The 14,665-nt window shown below is 44.4% G+C and overlaps 1 protein-coding gene across 1 annotated transcript in view; it reads left to right on the forward strand.

Moving 5' to 3' along the window:
- LOC309567266 (vomeronasal type-2 receptor 26-like) overlaps positions 1–14,665 on the forward strand; it is a gene marked incomplete at both ends in the record, with an annotated part of 139,142 nt that overhangs the window by 23,856 nt on the left and 100,621 nt on the right. The window contains one exon of the mRNA XM_082272647.1: positions 5,223–5,461. Within this exon, the coding sequence (XP_082128773.1) occupies positions 5,223–5,461 (239 nt within the window). The remainder of the gene's footprint in view (positions 1–5,222; positions 5,462–14,665) is intronic.

Below are 14,665 nucleotides of genomic sequence, written 5' to 3' on the forward strand. Positions count from 1 at the left end.
CCCTGATGCTGGATCCGAAGTACAGCTGTCGATGGTTTGGCTGAAAGAAGGATCTCATATCTGAAGTGACCAAGACATCTTCAAACCGCCCTCTTCTTGCAGGCGCTGTTGGATTTCTACCCGCAACTGTCTCTCTGTGACTGGAAATTCCTCTACCAGTGCACGCAAAAGCAGAATGCAGCATTTCCTGCAGCAAGGCCTGGAAGTGCTGCATTCTTACCGCCCTCTGTGATTGTGGTAACATTTCCACCATTTTTTGTTTGTACCGGGGGTCTAAGTACGTTGCCACCCAGTACTGGTCCTTGGCCTTTATGCTTTTTACACGGGGGTCCCCCTTAAAACACTGGAGCATGAAGACCCCCATTCGCTCTAAACTGGAAGCAATGTAGTGGCCTGCTTCCAGCTCATCATCCAGGATAATGTCGTCCTCGTTCTCCTCCCCCCATTCACGGATAACATCAGGGATCCCAGACAGGTTTAAAGCATGCTCTTCTTGCTCATCCTCATCACCCCCAGCATCATCCTCCTCTGACTCCTCTTCAGACTCCTGCTGTTGACTTGTCTCAGATGGAGTAGCACCCACTGGGAATTCATCCAACATTGCGAATTCCTCATCTTCCTGCTCCTTGTCATCGATGGCTTGATCAATGACACGACGCAATGCACGCTCCAGAAAGAAGGCGTAAGGTACGATGTCACTGATGGCGCCCTGGACGTGACTGACCAGTTTGGTGATCTCATCGAATGGCCTCAGAAGTCTGCATGCATCCCGCATGAGCAGCCACTGGCGAGGTGAAAAAAACCCAAGCTCCCCAGAACCTGTCCTGCCGCAGAGTTCATACGGGTAGTCGTTAACTGCACGTTTCTGCTGGAGCAGCCTATATAGCATATGCAACATTGAGTTCCTTCGTGTTGGGCAGTCACAAATAAGACGCCTGATGGGCAGGTTGTGTCGCCGCTGAATGTCAGCAAGGCGAGCCATGGCTGTGTAAGATCTTCTGAAATGGCCCGAGATTTTCCTGGCCTGCCGCAAGACGTCCTGGTCCCCAGGGTATTTGGCAATGAATCGCTGCACCACCAAGTTCAGGACGTGTGCCATGCAAGGCACGTGTGTTATTTTGCCCTGTTTCAGCGCCGTTGTCGCACACCACTTTACCAACTGTCAATTTGAGCGGTGTCAGCCACTGATCTGCCTGTGAATGCAAAGCTGAAAGGAGTGCAGGACCAGTGTGGCTCTTGACTTTGAGGCACAACAGACGCAGCACAGCATGGCAACGTCTCATCTTGGGCGGCGCAGTGGAAGAGAGGGTAGCAGAGGAAAAGGAGGAGTCAGCCGAGGAGGAGAGGGAGGATGAAGGAGGAGGAGGAGGAGAAGAAGAGGCAGGCCTGCATGCAATCCATGGCGGTACAACCAAATCTACACAGGTGCCACGGGTTACATTCTTGATGGCCGTCAGAAGGTTCACCCAGTGGGCAGTAAAAGTGATATACCTTCCCTGCCCATGTTTGCTAGACCATGTGTCTGTGGTCACATGGATCTTGGCACCAACACTATGTGCCAGAGATATATTCGCTTGCCACTGAACATTGCCATACAGCTCTGGAATGCCCTTCTGTGAGAAATATTTCCTGCCTGGGACCTTCCATTGTGGTGTTCCAATGGCCACAAATTTCCGAAAGGCCTCCGAGTCCACCAGTTGATATGGCAGTAGTTGGCGGGCTATCAGTTCCGACAAGCCAGCAGTCAACAATTGGGCAAGAGGGTTATCCGGCGTCATCATTTTTTTCCGCTCCAACATTTGGGCCACAGAAGTCTGCCTTTTTCCAGAACAACGTGACGACGACATCATGGAAGGTGGAGTGGAGGACAAATGTGAGGAGAGAGGAGAAGGAGAAGAGGCTGGACGGTGAGCCTGGAGTGTGGCTTTGTGTGTTCCGATGGTGATGCTCCCACTGGGCTTGGTGATGGGAGTTCAGGTGGCTTCTTAAGGCGGTTGTCCCTAGGTGAGTGTTGGGCTTACCGCGACTTATGTGTTGACTGCAAAGGCTGCAGATGGCAACACTGTTGTCAGCAACGGACACATTAAAAAAAACCCACACTGCGGAGCCATGTGCCGGCGTCCTGGAAGCGCCAGATATGACTGTACATGGTTGATGGCTCGCTCCTGATACATTTGCAGTCTGCTTTGTATCTCTTGTGCAATGCAAGTTCTGCCTGCCTCTCCTCCCTATCTGCCGGTCTGTCTCACCCTCTGAACTCACCTCCTCTTCCTCTCTTGTGGGCACCCATGTGACATCCATAGACACGTCATCATCCACGTCACCTTCCCCACCACTAACATTTCGAGATCTCGGAGTAGGGAGCAACAGCGGGGACCAACCTCCTTGAGCTGATCTGGGTACTGTCGCCGGACTGCTGAGTGGCGGCTGTTGCTACCTCCTCTTACAGATCCGATGCCAACAATGGCTGCGCATTGCAAATGTCTTGTGATGGATCGGAAAATAATTCCAGTGCCTCCAGCGGAGGGTATGTGGTGGTGTTTTTGGTGGTGTCTTTGGAGGTGCACACAGCAGAGAGTGAAGAGGGTGCAGATAGAGAGGATGAGGAGGGTGCAGAAGAGGAAGGCTGAGTGAGCCACTCAACCAAGTCTGGTGCGTCCTTTGACGTAATCGAACGCGCCATCTGAAACTTCACACTTTGGCTCCGGCCTACTGCTCCTGCCCTACCCCTACCACCCCTGTGTAAGTGTCTGCCTCTTCCTCTGCCTGTCATGTTTTTAAATTACCCTGTGACAAAAGTCTCTAGAGAATCGCAGAATATCTGGAAAAAGGTATATAACACCCCGCTTCAATCTATGGTATTGGGGGGCCACATGTTTATCACACCAGTTCTACAAATAATTGGCCAGTAACTGTTGTCACTGTGTGTAGCACAGTTAACACAGCAAAAGAGGCCACATTTTTGCAGGACTAAAATACAATCTTAGCAAAGTATACTGTTAAATATCACCCCATTCCAATATGTGATATTGGGGGGGCCACAGTTTTATCACACCAGTTCTACAAATAATTGCCCAGTAACTGTTGTCACTGTGTGTAGCACAGTTAACACAGCAAAAAATGCCAATTTTTTGCAGGACTATAATAAACTCTTAGAAATTTATAATGTTAAATAACACCCCACTTCAATATGTGGTGTTGTGGGGCCACTGGTTTATCACACCAGTTGTTCAAAAAATTGGCCAGTGAGTTTGGCGCTGTGTGTATCAGAGTTAACACAGCAAAAGAGGCAATATTGTTGCAGGACACAAATACACTTATAAAAGTATACTCAGATAACACCCCGCTTCAATCTGTGGTATTGGGGAGCCACAGGTTTATTACACCAGTTCTACAAAAAATTGGCCAGTAACTCTTGTCACTGTGTGTAGCACAGTTAACACAGCAAAAGAGGCCACATTTTTGCAGGACTACAATACACTTTTAGAAAAGTATACTGTTAAATAACACCCCACTTCAATATGTGGTATTGGGGGGCCACTGGTGTATCACACCAGTTTTTCAAAAAATTGGCCAGGGAGTTTGGCACTGTGTGTACCAGACTTAACACAGCAAAAAAGGCAAGATTGATGCAGGACACAAATACACTTGTAAAAGTATACTCAGATAACACCCCACTTCAATCTGTGGAATATGGGAGCCACACGTTTATTACACCAGTTGTATAAATAATTGGCCAGTAACTGTTGTCACTGTGTGTAGCACAGTTAACACAGCAAAAGAGGCCAAATTTTTGCATGACTAAAATACACTTTTAGAAAAGTATACTGTTAAATAACACCCACTTCAATATGTGGTATTGGGGGGCCAATGGTCTATCAAACCAGTTGTTCAAAAAATTGGCCAGGGAGTTTGGCACTGTGTGTATCAGACTTAACAAAGCAAAAGAGACAATATTGTTGCACACAAATACACTTGTAAAAGTATACTCAGATAACACCCCACTTCAATATGTGGTATTGGGGGGCCACTGGTCTATCACACCAGTTATAATACATTAAAAGTGCTTTTGTCACGGTTTGTAGTATTGCTGCAACAACGCTCACCACACCAGTCACAATGCTGCACAGTGCACAATACAAATCCACTATAATATGATTTCTATATTGCAAAGTATATTATACCGTGGATTACACCCCTATATAGTGCACTGCACACCTATACCAAATAAATAGCGGCCCTTTAAATGACTTTTGTGGACATCAACAGAGCGATTTGTGTCACTGCTAATCTCTATCTGTCCCTAAAGCACAGACTGGATGCCTGTCCCTAAACTGAAAAGAGACTGTAGTACACCTATACCGAAATACCAGCCCTGAAAAGGACTTTTGTTGATCTTAACAGAGCTATTTGTGTCTGGCAATCTCTCCCTGATGCATACAGCAGACCTTTCCCTACGCTGACAAAAAGCAGAATGTGAAATGGCCGACAGATCAGGTCTATTTATAAGGTAGGGGGCATGTCCATGTGCTGAAATGTTTCATTTGGCTGTCCCATTCCACCTGACGGCTGTGTCGTGGGTCAAAGTTCTCCCCAATGTAAACTAATATGGCCTCCATGAACAACGCCGTAAAATTGGTGGGTAGCGAACAAGCAAAATTTGCCGCGAACCGACTGCCGGGCCAACCGCAAGGCCATCTCTACTATCACTAGTATTCACACACTTTGACACGTTTGAAGGCGATGGCCAACAAGAAGGGAAGTAACAATGTGCTTCTTTTGCAGGCCGAGCTTAGTTTACAGGGTCACTTTTTTTAATAAAACAGTCACATAGAACAGTTATGTGCATTGTTATTGTAAGTGGAAGAATCATCATAATATTATCTGGTACTATCTGTGTATTTCAATTGTATGATTTATTTGGCATAAAGAATATTTAGCACTGATCCTTGCAGAATAGAGTTGTTTTAAAGAAATTAATTGTCTTGGTTTAGAGTTGTTAAAATAAAATCAATATTAGAAGACTAAGCTTAACCACGCACAAAGAAACTACCTGCACAAACAACTAAAAGTATATAGATATGTCAGTATATTGAGAACAATGAGAGATGTATGGCACCAAACTGTATAAAAAGAGAGGAGAGGAGCCAGCTCTTTGTATCGTCATTGTGATACACATGCTGTGGGGGTCTGTGTCACAATAGCCTTCACGCTAATTACAGAAGAATCCAGTGATCGGAGCCATGGTTCTATCATTTGCCTACATCTTCCAGTTCTGTGTGATCCTGCAATGTACGACACTCTGGAGATCAGGAATTCAGAGTCCGGCCTGTACCCTTCATGTTACTGATGTATTTGATGAATTCCAATATTTTCAGGATGGAGATCTGATCATTGGAGGAGTGTTCACTGTGAGGTCAAAAGAAGAATATATAGATTCACCTGAAAAAAAGATATACATGTATGTAACTTACTTAACAGGAAGAGAAAAAAAAGTGATCAGGATGACAAAGAAAAACAAATAGGACTTTGCAAAATGTTTGGAATAAATCCATGTGATGGAAATATTATACGAATGTATAGAATGGATATAAAATGTCTCCTCTATTCCATGCAAACCAAGCTGTCCAGAAAGTGGCAGGGGGTGGGTGATGGTGACACAACACAAACTATAACAGTGTAAGGGTCCTTTCACATGGAGCGTTTTTTTGATTCGCTCCAGCACTTTTTTTTTTACGGACACGGATGACACCTGTGTCAATCGGTCCGCATGTCTGTTTATCATGCCATCCGTTTGCGGATGATAAACGGAGATAATGCATGTCAATGGGATTGTGGATGTCAGCGGATGACACCGCTGACATCCGTTTTTGCGTCCTTTCCGTTTTTTTAACCACTTAAGCCCCGGAAGATTTTACCCCCTTCCCGACCAGGGCCTATTTTACGATTTGGCACTGCGTGACTTTAACGGACAATTGCGCGGTCGTGCAATGCTGTACCTAAACGAATTTGACGTCCTTTTTTTCCCACAAACAGAGATTTCTCTTGGTGGTATTTGATATCCTTGTGCGATTTGATCATGCGCTATAAACAAAAAAAAAGACAATTTTGCAAAAATAACAATATTTTTCACATTTTTTTATATGAAATTAACCCCAAAAAAATTAAAAAATCAAATTTTTTAACATTTTAGGCCAATTTGTTTTCCGTTACATATATTTGGTAAAAAAATTGCAAAAAGCGTATTTTGATTGGTCTGCGCAAAAGTTATTGCGTTTACTAACTAAAGGAAAGATTTTTGCCATTTTATTGTTTTTTTTTTTTTAACGAGTAATGGCGGCGATCTACAATTTTTTTTGTGGGACTACGACATTGCGGCAGACAGATCGGACCCTTGACTGACATTTTTTACACTTTTGGGGGTACCAGTGACATTACTACAGTAATCAGTGCTATACATATGCATTGTTACTGTAAAAATGACACTGGGAGGGGAGGCTTTAAGTGTGTCCCTAGGGGTGTGTTTCTAGCTGTCATTGGATGTTGCTGTGTGTGTGTAACAGCACAGATTAACAGTCCTACATATCAGGACCGAGTGATCTGGGCTTTTACACAGGGGAGAATGACAGGCGGCTTTGTTTACATTAGCCGCCTGCCTTTCTCCTTCTCTACCCTACGATCGCAAGTGACCGGCGGACATTGGGTCCGCCAGTCACACGCCCCGGCTTCTTCAGGTACGAGCACAGGAGCACGCCACCGGCGGCATGCGCTCGCCCTCTATTCGCCCCCAGGCTAGTGACGTACCGGTACGTCACTTTGCCTGGGAGGGGCTGACCGCCGCCGTATATAGCCGGGCGGCGGTCAGCAAGTGGTTAAACGAGAAAAATAGGGTTCTCTTCCGTTCAAAAAAACTGAACTGATCAGAAAGGACGCAAATCGAATGTCAGCGGATGACCATCCGCTGACATCTGCAATCCCATTGACATACATTATCTCCGTTTATCATCTGCAAACGGATGGGATGAAATACGGACATACGGAGCGCCCGTGTGAAAGGACCCTAAGGGAGTTGGTGAAGTTGCTGCAAAAATTTTTTTCTGAAAAGTGGGGGGATTCCTCAATCCGCTCTGTTTGTGTCGTTGGAGCGATCTGTTACTTTTTGTTGTAAAAGTGATCACTTTAAATCTGTTCATAGACAATTTTTTTTTTATCCAGCCCGGTAGATAGAGGAATACCCCCCAGGAATACTGCCACACATTGTATTCTGGCAGCAGGACTCTCCATTGTCATATTATAATGATTTTTGTTCCCCCACAGACTGGGAGAGGGGTAAGACCTATACATTTTTCCTGAACTGCAGCAGAGAAAAATCAGGTCTGCTGTCCTGTCAGACAGAGTGGTGTGGCAGAGCTGTACAAATATCAGAACTGCATGGATGGGAATACAAATCCTTTGGCAGATGTATGCTTTTCAATTGTGTATTTTATTATTTGCTTGGAATTCAACTTTAACACTTTCTCTGCCATAGCAGGTTTTTTTTACCAGTTTTTGCACATATGTTAAATTGCACATTTTATTCCCTAAAATTATTTTAGCTCCCCAAACAATATACAATATATTTCTGAAAGCAGAGAACCGGTAGAAAAAAAAATGATGGAAATTGTTAATCTTTATGTTGCACCATATTTGTAAAAAACTCCAATAACCCGAGCTTCTAGGTAAATAAGGACAGCAGCTAGCACAATACACTGGTTAGGTAAAAAAAATATAAAACAAAATGCAGCGCTCCAACAAGATTCAGTAAATAACAAATGAGAAAACAATTCAAAAAGATAAAATTCATGCCAGATTCTTCAACCACAGTGTATGATTCATATAAGGTGCCAAACATAATCCTTCACCATCAACGATGAACACACTGAATCTTACCGCATGGTCTGGAGCACTATTTCCATAATGGTCTATTGCACATTTGGTGATTTAATGAGGATCACGCAGCCTCAGATCTAGATAGATCCAGATCGCCAACTGATCATTCACATCCATAGATAAAGCATATAAGAGTCGGGGGAAAAACATCAGAAGAGCGTCATGGTGTAGTAAGTTTGACTCCAAGTTTATTTAAATAAAAATAACATTCACCAAACAGAAGATAAATAGCCTTTAACTGCAGTATGGTGACTATGTTTCAAATCAGCAAAATGGTCAACCTCAGTAATGTAAAAACATTTGCGCGGAACCGACTCCTCCCAACGCGTTTTGTCATATAGACGTCATCAGGAGTTTAAACGCCCCTGATGACGTCTATTAGATGAAACGCGTTAGGAAGAGTCGGTTCCATGCAAACATCGTAACATATAGACGTCATCAGTGGTGTCATATATAGACATCATCAGGGGTGACATATAGACATCATCAGGGCATCAACGCCCCTGATGACATCTATATGACGTATTTGGTGGAGTCCGGTTCCGCACAAACATTGTTACATACGGAGGTCGGCGATTTTGCTGGTTTGAAACATAGTCACCATACCGCAGATACAGGCTCTATTTTATCTTCTGTTTGGTAAGTGTTATTTTTTTATTTTAATAAGCTTGGAGTCAAACTTACTACACCATGAGACTCTTCTACTGTTTTTCCCTGACTCTCATATGCTTCATCTGTGGATGTGAATGAACGGTTGGTGATCTGGATCTATCTGGATCTGAGGCTGTGTGATCCTCATTAAGCCACCCAATGTGCATTAGACCATTATGGAAAAAGTGATCCACACCACGCGGTAAGAGTCAGTGTGTTCATCGGTGACAGTGAAGGATTATGTTTGGCACCTTATATGAATCATACACTGTGGTGGAGGAATCTGGCATGAATTTTATCTTTGGGAATGTTTTCTCATTTGTAATTTACTGAATCTTGCTTGGAGCGCTGCATTTTGTTTTATATTGTTTTGCACCATATTTGTGCAACTTTTTATCAAACCTATATACTCAGTAAAAAATACACTTAAAAGAAAAGCATGGGAAATAAAATATAAACTTACATAGGTGGATGCAGCATTGGTTGAATGCTTCATCTTTCCCCCACTGCCTCTAAGACCAAGAACCGAGAGAAGACCACAGATCACAAGATTCTCAGTCTCCCTGAGATGGACGCCTAGCTCGGGAGCTCCGTCCCGCTCCGGCCAGAATCCGGCCCCATCGCCTGCATCCAGCTATCACTAATGCCAGGAAGAGCCTCTATCAACAGGGGAACCCCAACAGCACCCCTCCATGTCCTCGGGGATGGTCTCTTGGCATCTTGCAGACTCCTTCGCAGCTGAGCCAGATAGGCCCGGACGTGCCATGATAGCGGACGGCTCTCAGCTCTCCTCTCCCGCACCTCTCGCGGCCACGCCACTACACCATACAAACCACATCAATGTGTGGGGCATATCCCCCCTACTTGGCTCAGAATCCCTGGCTTTTAATCCGTTTTCCCCAGCTTCCACAGAATCCCTGCTGGACCAGGCCACAACTATGCCGCAGGAAGCCTCCCCCCACCATTTACATGCCATATCTCATTTAGATGGACTTTCCTCATCCCCAGCCTCACAAGTTGATGCTTTATTTGCTAAGTTTGCAGATTTATGAGACAGAGGTCTTACAGTGACTGCTGCTATGATTACAGGGGACATCAAGGCGGATCTGGTTAACATAGGATCATGCATTGAGGCCATTGAGCAGAAGCTTGATCTCACAATAACTAGAACTAATCTAAATATTGACAGGCTTCAGGAACTTCACACCCAATTGGAAGCTGCTCTCAATAAAATTGATGATTTGGAAAATCGCAGTCGCCAATATAACTTCAGGATTAGAGGCATTCCAGAATCAGTCACCAATATCAGAGTCCAACACTTGATTAAGGATTTAATCCTGACATTCCACAAGACAAATTGGAACTGGATCGTGCTCATAGAGCTCTGCAACCCCCCAGGAAGGATGGCCTACCCAGGGATGTTATTGTTAAGCCTCACTATTACAGCATTAAAGAGGAAATCATGAGAAGGGCCAGAGCTGTTAATCAGATTAGTTTTCAGGGTACGCCTATACAAATCTTCACTGATCTCTCCCCTGCTACAATACAAAAACGCAGGGCTCTCAAACCATTGCTCAACATTCTTTCGGGCAAAGCTATCAAATATTGGTGGCTATTCCCCTTTGGGCTGAAATTTGAACTTCAACAAAAATTCTACTCCTTTTCCTCCTTCCAGGAGGGTAAACGCCTCTTGCTGAAATGTCATCTTATTTCCCAGGATATTTCTCCCTCTCCTCCGGAAGCAGCTTCCACCTCTTCTCAATGAGCTCATCCTGCCAGTCCTCTATCTTCTCTCTGACACAAAGTCAAATCCAGGAATGACCCGACCACTTGATGATCCGGCTCCAAGAATGCTTGGCCTCCACTTACTTCTCTTTGGAAGTCTTTCCTGATGATTGGGGAAACCCCCGATGACCTCCTATCAAGAACCTTGTGATTTCAACTCTTTGGATTCAGATTTCAGTCAAGTCCAACTATGTTCCTTGCAACTCATTTATTTTGATCATTACTGCCTGGTACCTCTTTTTTCCCATGTAGACGGTAGTCTTCACTTTCATTAGACGCTCTGGTGATATATCGCTATTTTTTTTTTCAATTTCATTGGACGCTCTGGTGATACCTTGCAAACCCCCCCCCCCTTTTTTTTTTGGTCCCCCTCCTTTGGCTTTTAATATTGTTACTACTGCTCTTCCTGCATTTAAGGGTTCATCCCTCCTTTTTCTGGAATTCATATACTGTTATTGCTGAATCTTTTTGGGGCCACCATGACCGGGGCAGTACTCTTGCCCCTCCTTCCGCTCTGGAGATATGTCATTGTACTCTCTTCCGACTGGACCCACCTTCTCATGTATTGGGAAGGCTGTCTTTTGCTTTTTGGATGGCTTAGTCTCCATCCCACTTTGTGCCTTTTGGCATGTCTGCGAGAAGACAACTCTCTCTCCCTCTCCCTCACCTCTCTCTCTCTTTCTTTTCTTCTTTTTTTCTAATGTTCTACTCTCTTACACTTTTTACAGAGGCTCTTATTGTTGACCAGATGGTTACCCACTGTTCCAGGCTCTCGTTTGGTGGTGGACTGATCTGCTGCCAGGTAAGCATTTGAGTTGGTTAGCTGCCCTCCCTCTCCTTATGGCATCTCCTGAACCCAGGCCGCCGTTGTGGCTAGTTAGCCAGAATGTCCAGGGTTTCAACTCACTGGTGAAACAAAGGAAAATCCTTAACTATTTCCACTCTCATAAAGCAGATGTGATTTTTCTGCAGGAGACCCATTTCACCTCCTCCTATAGACCCAACTTCCTTCACTCCAAGTATCCTATTCACTATTTATCTAACGCTGATAATAAGACCAAGGGTGTTGCCATACTATTCTCTCTTAGATGTCATTTTTCATTTGTATCCGAATACAGGGACCCTCTCAGTAGGTATCTAATACTTAAAGGTACGATAGATGGAACCTTGTTCTTGTTCGTCTCCTATTATGCCCCTAATCACAAACAAAAATCCTTCTTCCAAGCTATGTTCCTTTCTCTAAACCCCCTCCTTGAGGGATTTATTATATTTGGCGGTGACTCAAATGTGGCATTTGATCAGGAACTAGACAAAAAACGTCCTCCAGGTAGGCAATTGACTCGACCCACCAGACAGAGTTTCCAGGTTGCTTGTTTGTTGTCCCAACAGGGACTGGTGGACATCTGGAGAGAGAATAATCCCTCCTTACGGGATTATACCAATTTCTCCAGCCCGCAACAATCCTTCTCCAGAATTGATCACAATTACTCCAGAATTTCTCCACAATTTCTCCAGAAACTCCACAATTTCTCCAGAAACTCCACAATTTCTCCAGAATTGATCACAATTACTGTATACCCCCTCCTTGAGGGATTTATTATATTTGGCGGTGACTCAAATGTAGCACTTGATCAGGAACTAGACAAAAAATGTCATCCAGGTAGGCAATTGACTCGACCCACCAGACAGAGTTTCCAGGTTGCTCGACTGTTGTCCCAACAGAGCCTGGTGTACATCTGGAGAGAGAATAATCCCTCCTTACGGGATTATACCAATTTCTCCAGCCCGCATCAATCCTTCTCCAGAATTGATCACATTTTGATTTCCTCTCCCCATGTCCCCTCTGCCCATAAATCCTACATCCGAGACTCTGTCTGGTCTGATTACTCAGCCTTGTTTTTGACTTTACTTAACTTAGGTGGTAGACCGGGGGAATTTAGATGGAAGTTGAACAAAACTGTATTGTATAACCCGTGCCACATCTGGGAACTCAAATTGGCTATGCAAAAGTACTTCTCCACTAATGACTCCCCAGAGATCTCTGCTGAAACCTTATGGGCAGTGCATAAAGCTACCATACAAGGTAAACTTATTCAAATTGATTCAAGGCTAAAGAAGGTCACGGTTTCCGAAAGGGCACGCCTGGAATCTGCATTCCAGGCCTTGAGCAAATCTCATAAGTGTAACCCCACCAGGGACTTTATGGCTGCTTTAGATAAAGCTAGGCTCGAGTTGAACTTGGCTCTAGCTCCTACGGCTGAAAAGCAACTACGCTGGACGAATGCGCACTTTTGCACTCAATCTGATAAACAGGGAACCATGCTTGCACATAGGATTTCCCCTAGACCTAGACAACATACCCTCCCTAAGATTAAATTCTCCGGGGGGACACTTTCTCAAAATCCAACTAGAATCCTGGAAGTATTCCACAAATTTTACTCTAAACTATACCAGCCCTCACCCTCCTCCTCCCCACACGAACTAGGGAAATTTCTCGATTCCATCCCCCTCCCTGCCCTATCGACTAAACACCACTCCCTTAGGGAGCAAGCAATCTCGGAAGAAGAAGTTCTCAAAACGGCCAAGACTCGTTAGGCTCCTGGCCCCGATGGCTTCTCGGCCATCTATTATAAGACCTTCTCTGCGATCCTTTCCCCTTTCCTGACCCGTTTCTTTAATGCGCTGCAGCACGGTAAGCCCCTTGAGGTGTCTATGAACTCAGCTTTTATAACAGTCCTCCCCAAGCCTGGCAAGGATCCCAGTATAGTGAATAACTACATACCCATCTCCTTGATTAACAATGACCTTAAACTTTTAACCAAAATCTTGTCCAACCGCATTGCCTCCTTCATCTCTCTATATGTTCACAAGGACCAGGTAGGCTTCATTCCAGGCCGTCAAGAAAAAAGAAAATGACAGATAACAAAATTGACAAAGGTTGGAACTTCTCATAAATACATAGTACTAGGTGGGCCATTTGGGCGAGCACCTAGAACCATGCCCGACATGTTTCGCTATATGCTTCTTCAGGGGCAGATTATAGTAGAGAAGGTCCTTTATTATCTATAATATATTGTAAGAAACAGTATTAGTCATCGCCCCCTAAGAGGGAGGATGGTCCTCAGATACCCGCAATGTCTTCCATGGAGGTGAGCAATACCAGTAGTCCACCCAGCACCACTTGGGCCTACTCTCCTCTGCCAGACCTCACCCGAAATTCACCTCCCTGAGTCAATGTGGAAGTTCCTTACCAATCCTTCTTCCTCGATTAAGGGAATATCTCTCTTTTACAACCTCTTTGGACAGAAAACTCAGTTTGTGAAAACCTCACACATGATCAAATGGGAGGGAGAGTTTCAACTATCATTCTCTGAACTACAATGGAAACTAGCTATTCGTTCATCCTATAGCACCACCCAATGCGTAAATCACTGGGAACAGACGCAAAAGATCATTACTCGATGGTACCTCATGCCGTACCGCCTCTCTAAAATTTACTCTACTCACAGCCCTCATTGCTGGCGCAACTGCGACCAACCAGGCACAATTTCATACATTTTCTGGACCTGTATGGGATTGATTCGTTTTTGGAGGAGAGTATTTGAAATTCTTTCTAACATTACCGGTGTACTGATTAAACTCAATCCAGCCATGGCTCTTCTCTCACTGGGATTGGAAAACATACCCCCCAATATGAGAACAGTCTACTGTCATGTGTTAATAGCTGCCAGAACATTGATAGCGAAACACTGGAAATAACCAGTAGCACCATTCCACCTGGAGGTGGTACGGCTGGTTAACCTCCAATACTCCCTGGAAAGAGCCTAAGCTTACTCTGTTTCCCGCGGAGTCAGGTTCCACAAAGACTGGTTCATCTGGACTCAAAGCCACTATCACTTCTACTACCTGATGATTACGTGCACGCAGATTATCTCGGTCTAAATACCCATGTGTTTCCGCGTTCCTTCTGTCCTGTTAATGTTATGCCATGTCCAGCACCGCTTGATATCTGGAAATGTTGTTGTTTATAACTAATTCTTCTGAAAATGAGTATTACATTACCTGTTCATGCTTTGCATTTGTTATCTGACATGTCACTTGCAACGTTCCTTGATTTTGTTTCCTGTAATTTCTTATACTGATTAGGGATGATCGAACTTTTGAAAAGTTCGGTTCGACCAGAACACCCGAACTTCACGAAAGTTCGGCCCGGATTTCAGAACCCCATTGAAATCAATGGGACCCGAACTTCTGTAATCAAAAAACACCATTTTTAAGCCCTAAAACCCAATAAATGCCC

The sequence above is a fragment of the Pelophylax lessonae genome (genome assembly GCF_965119305.1).
Source record: "Pelophylax lessonae genome assembly, chromosome: 1".
Taxonomy (NCBI): domain Eukaryota; kingdom Metazoa; phylum Chordata; class Amphibia; order Anura; family Ranidae; genus Pelophylax; species Pelophylax lessonae.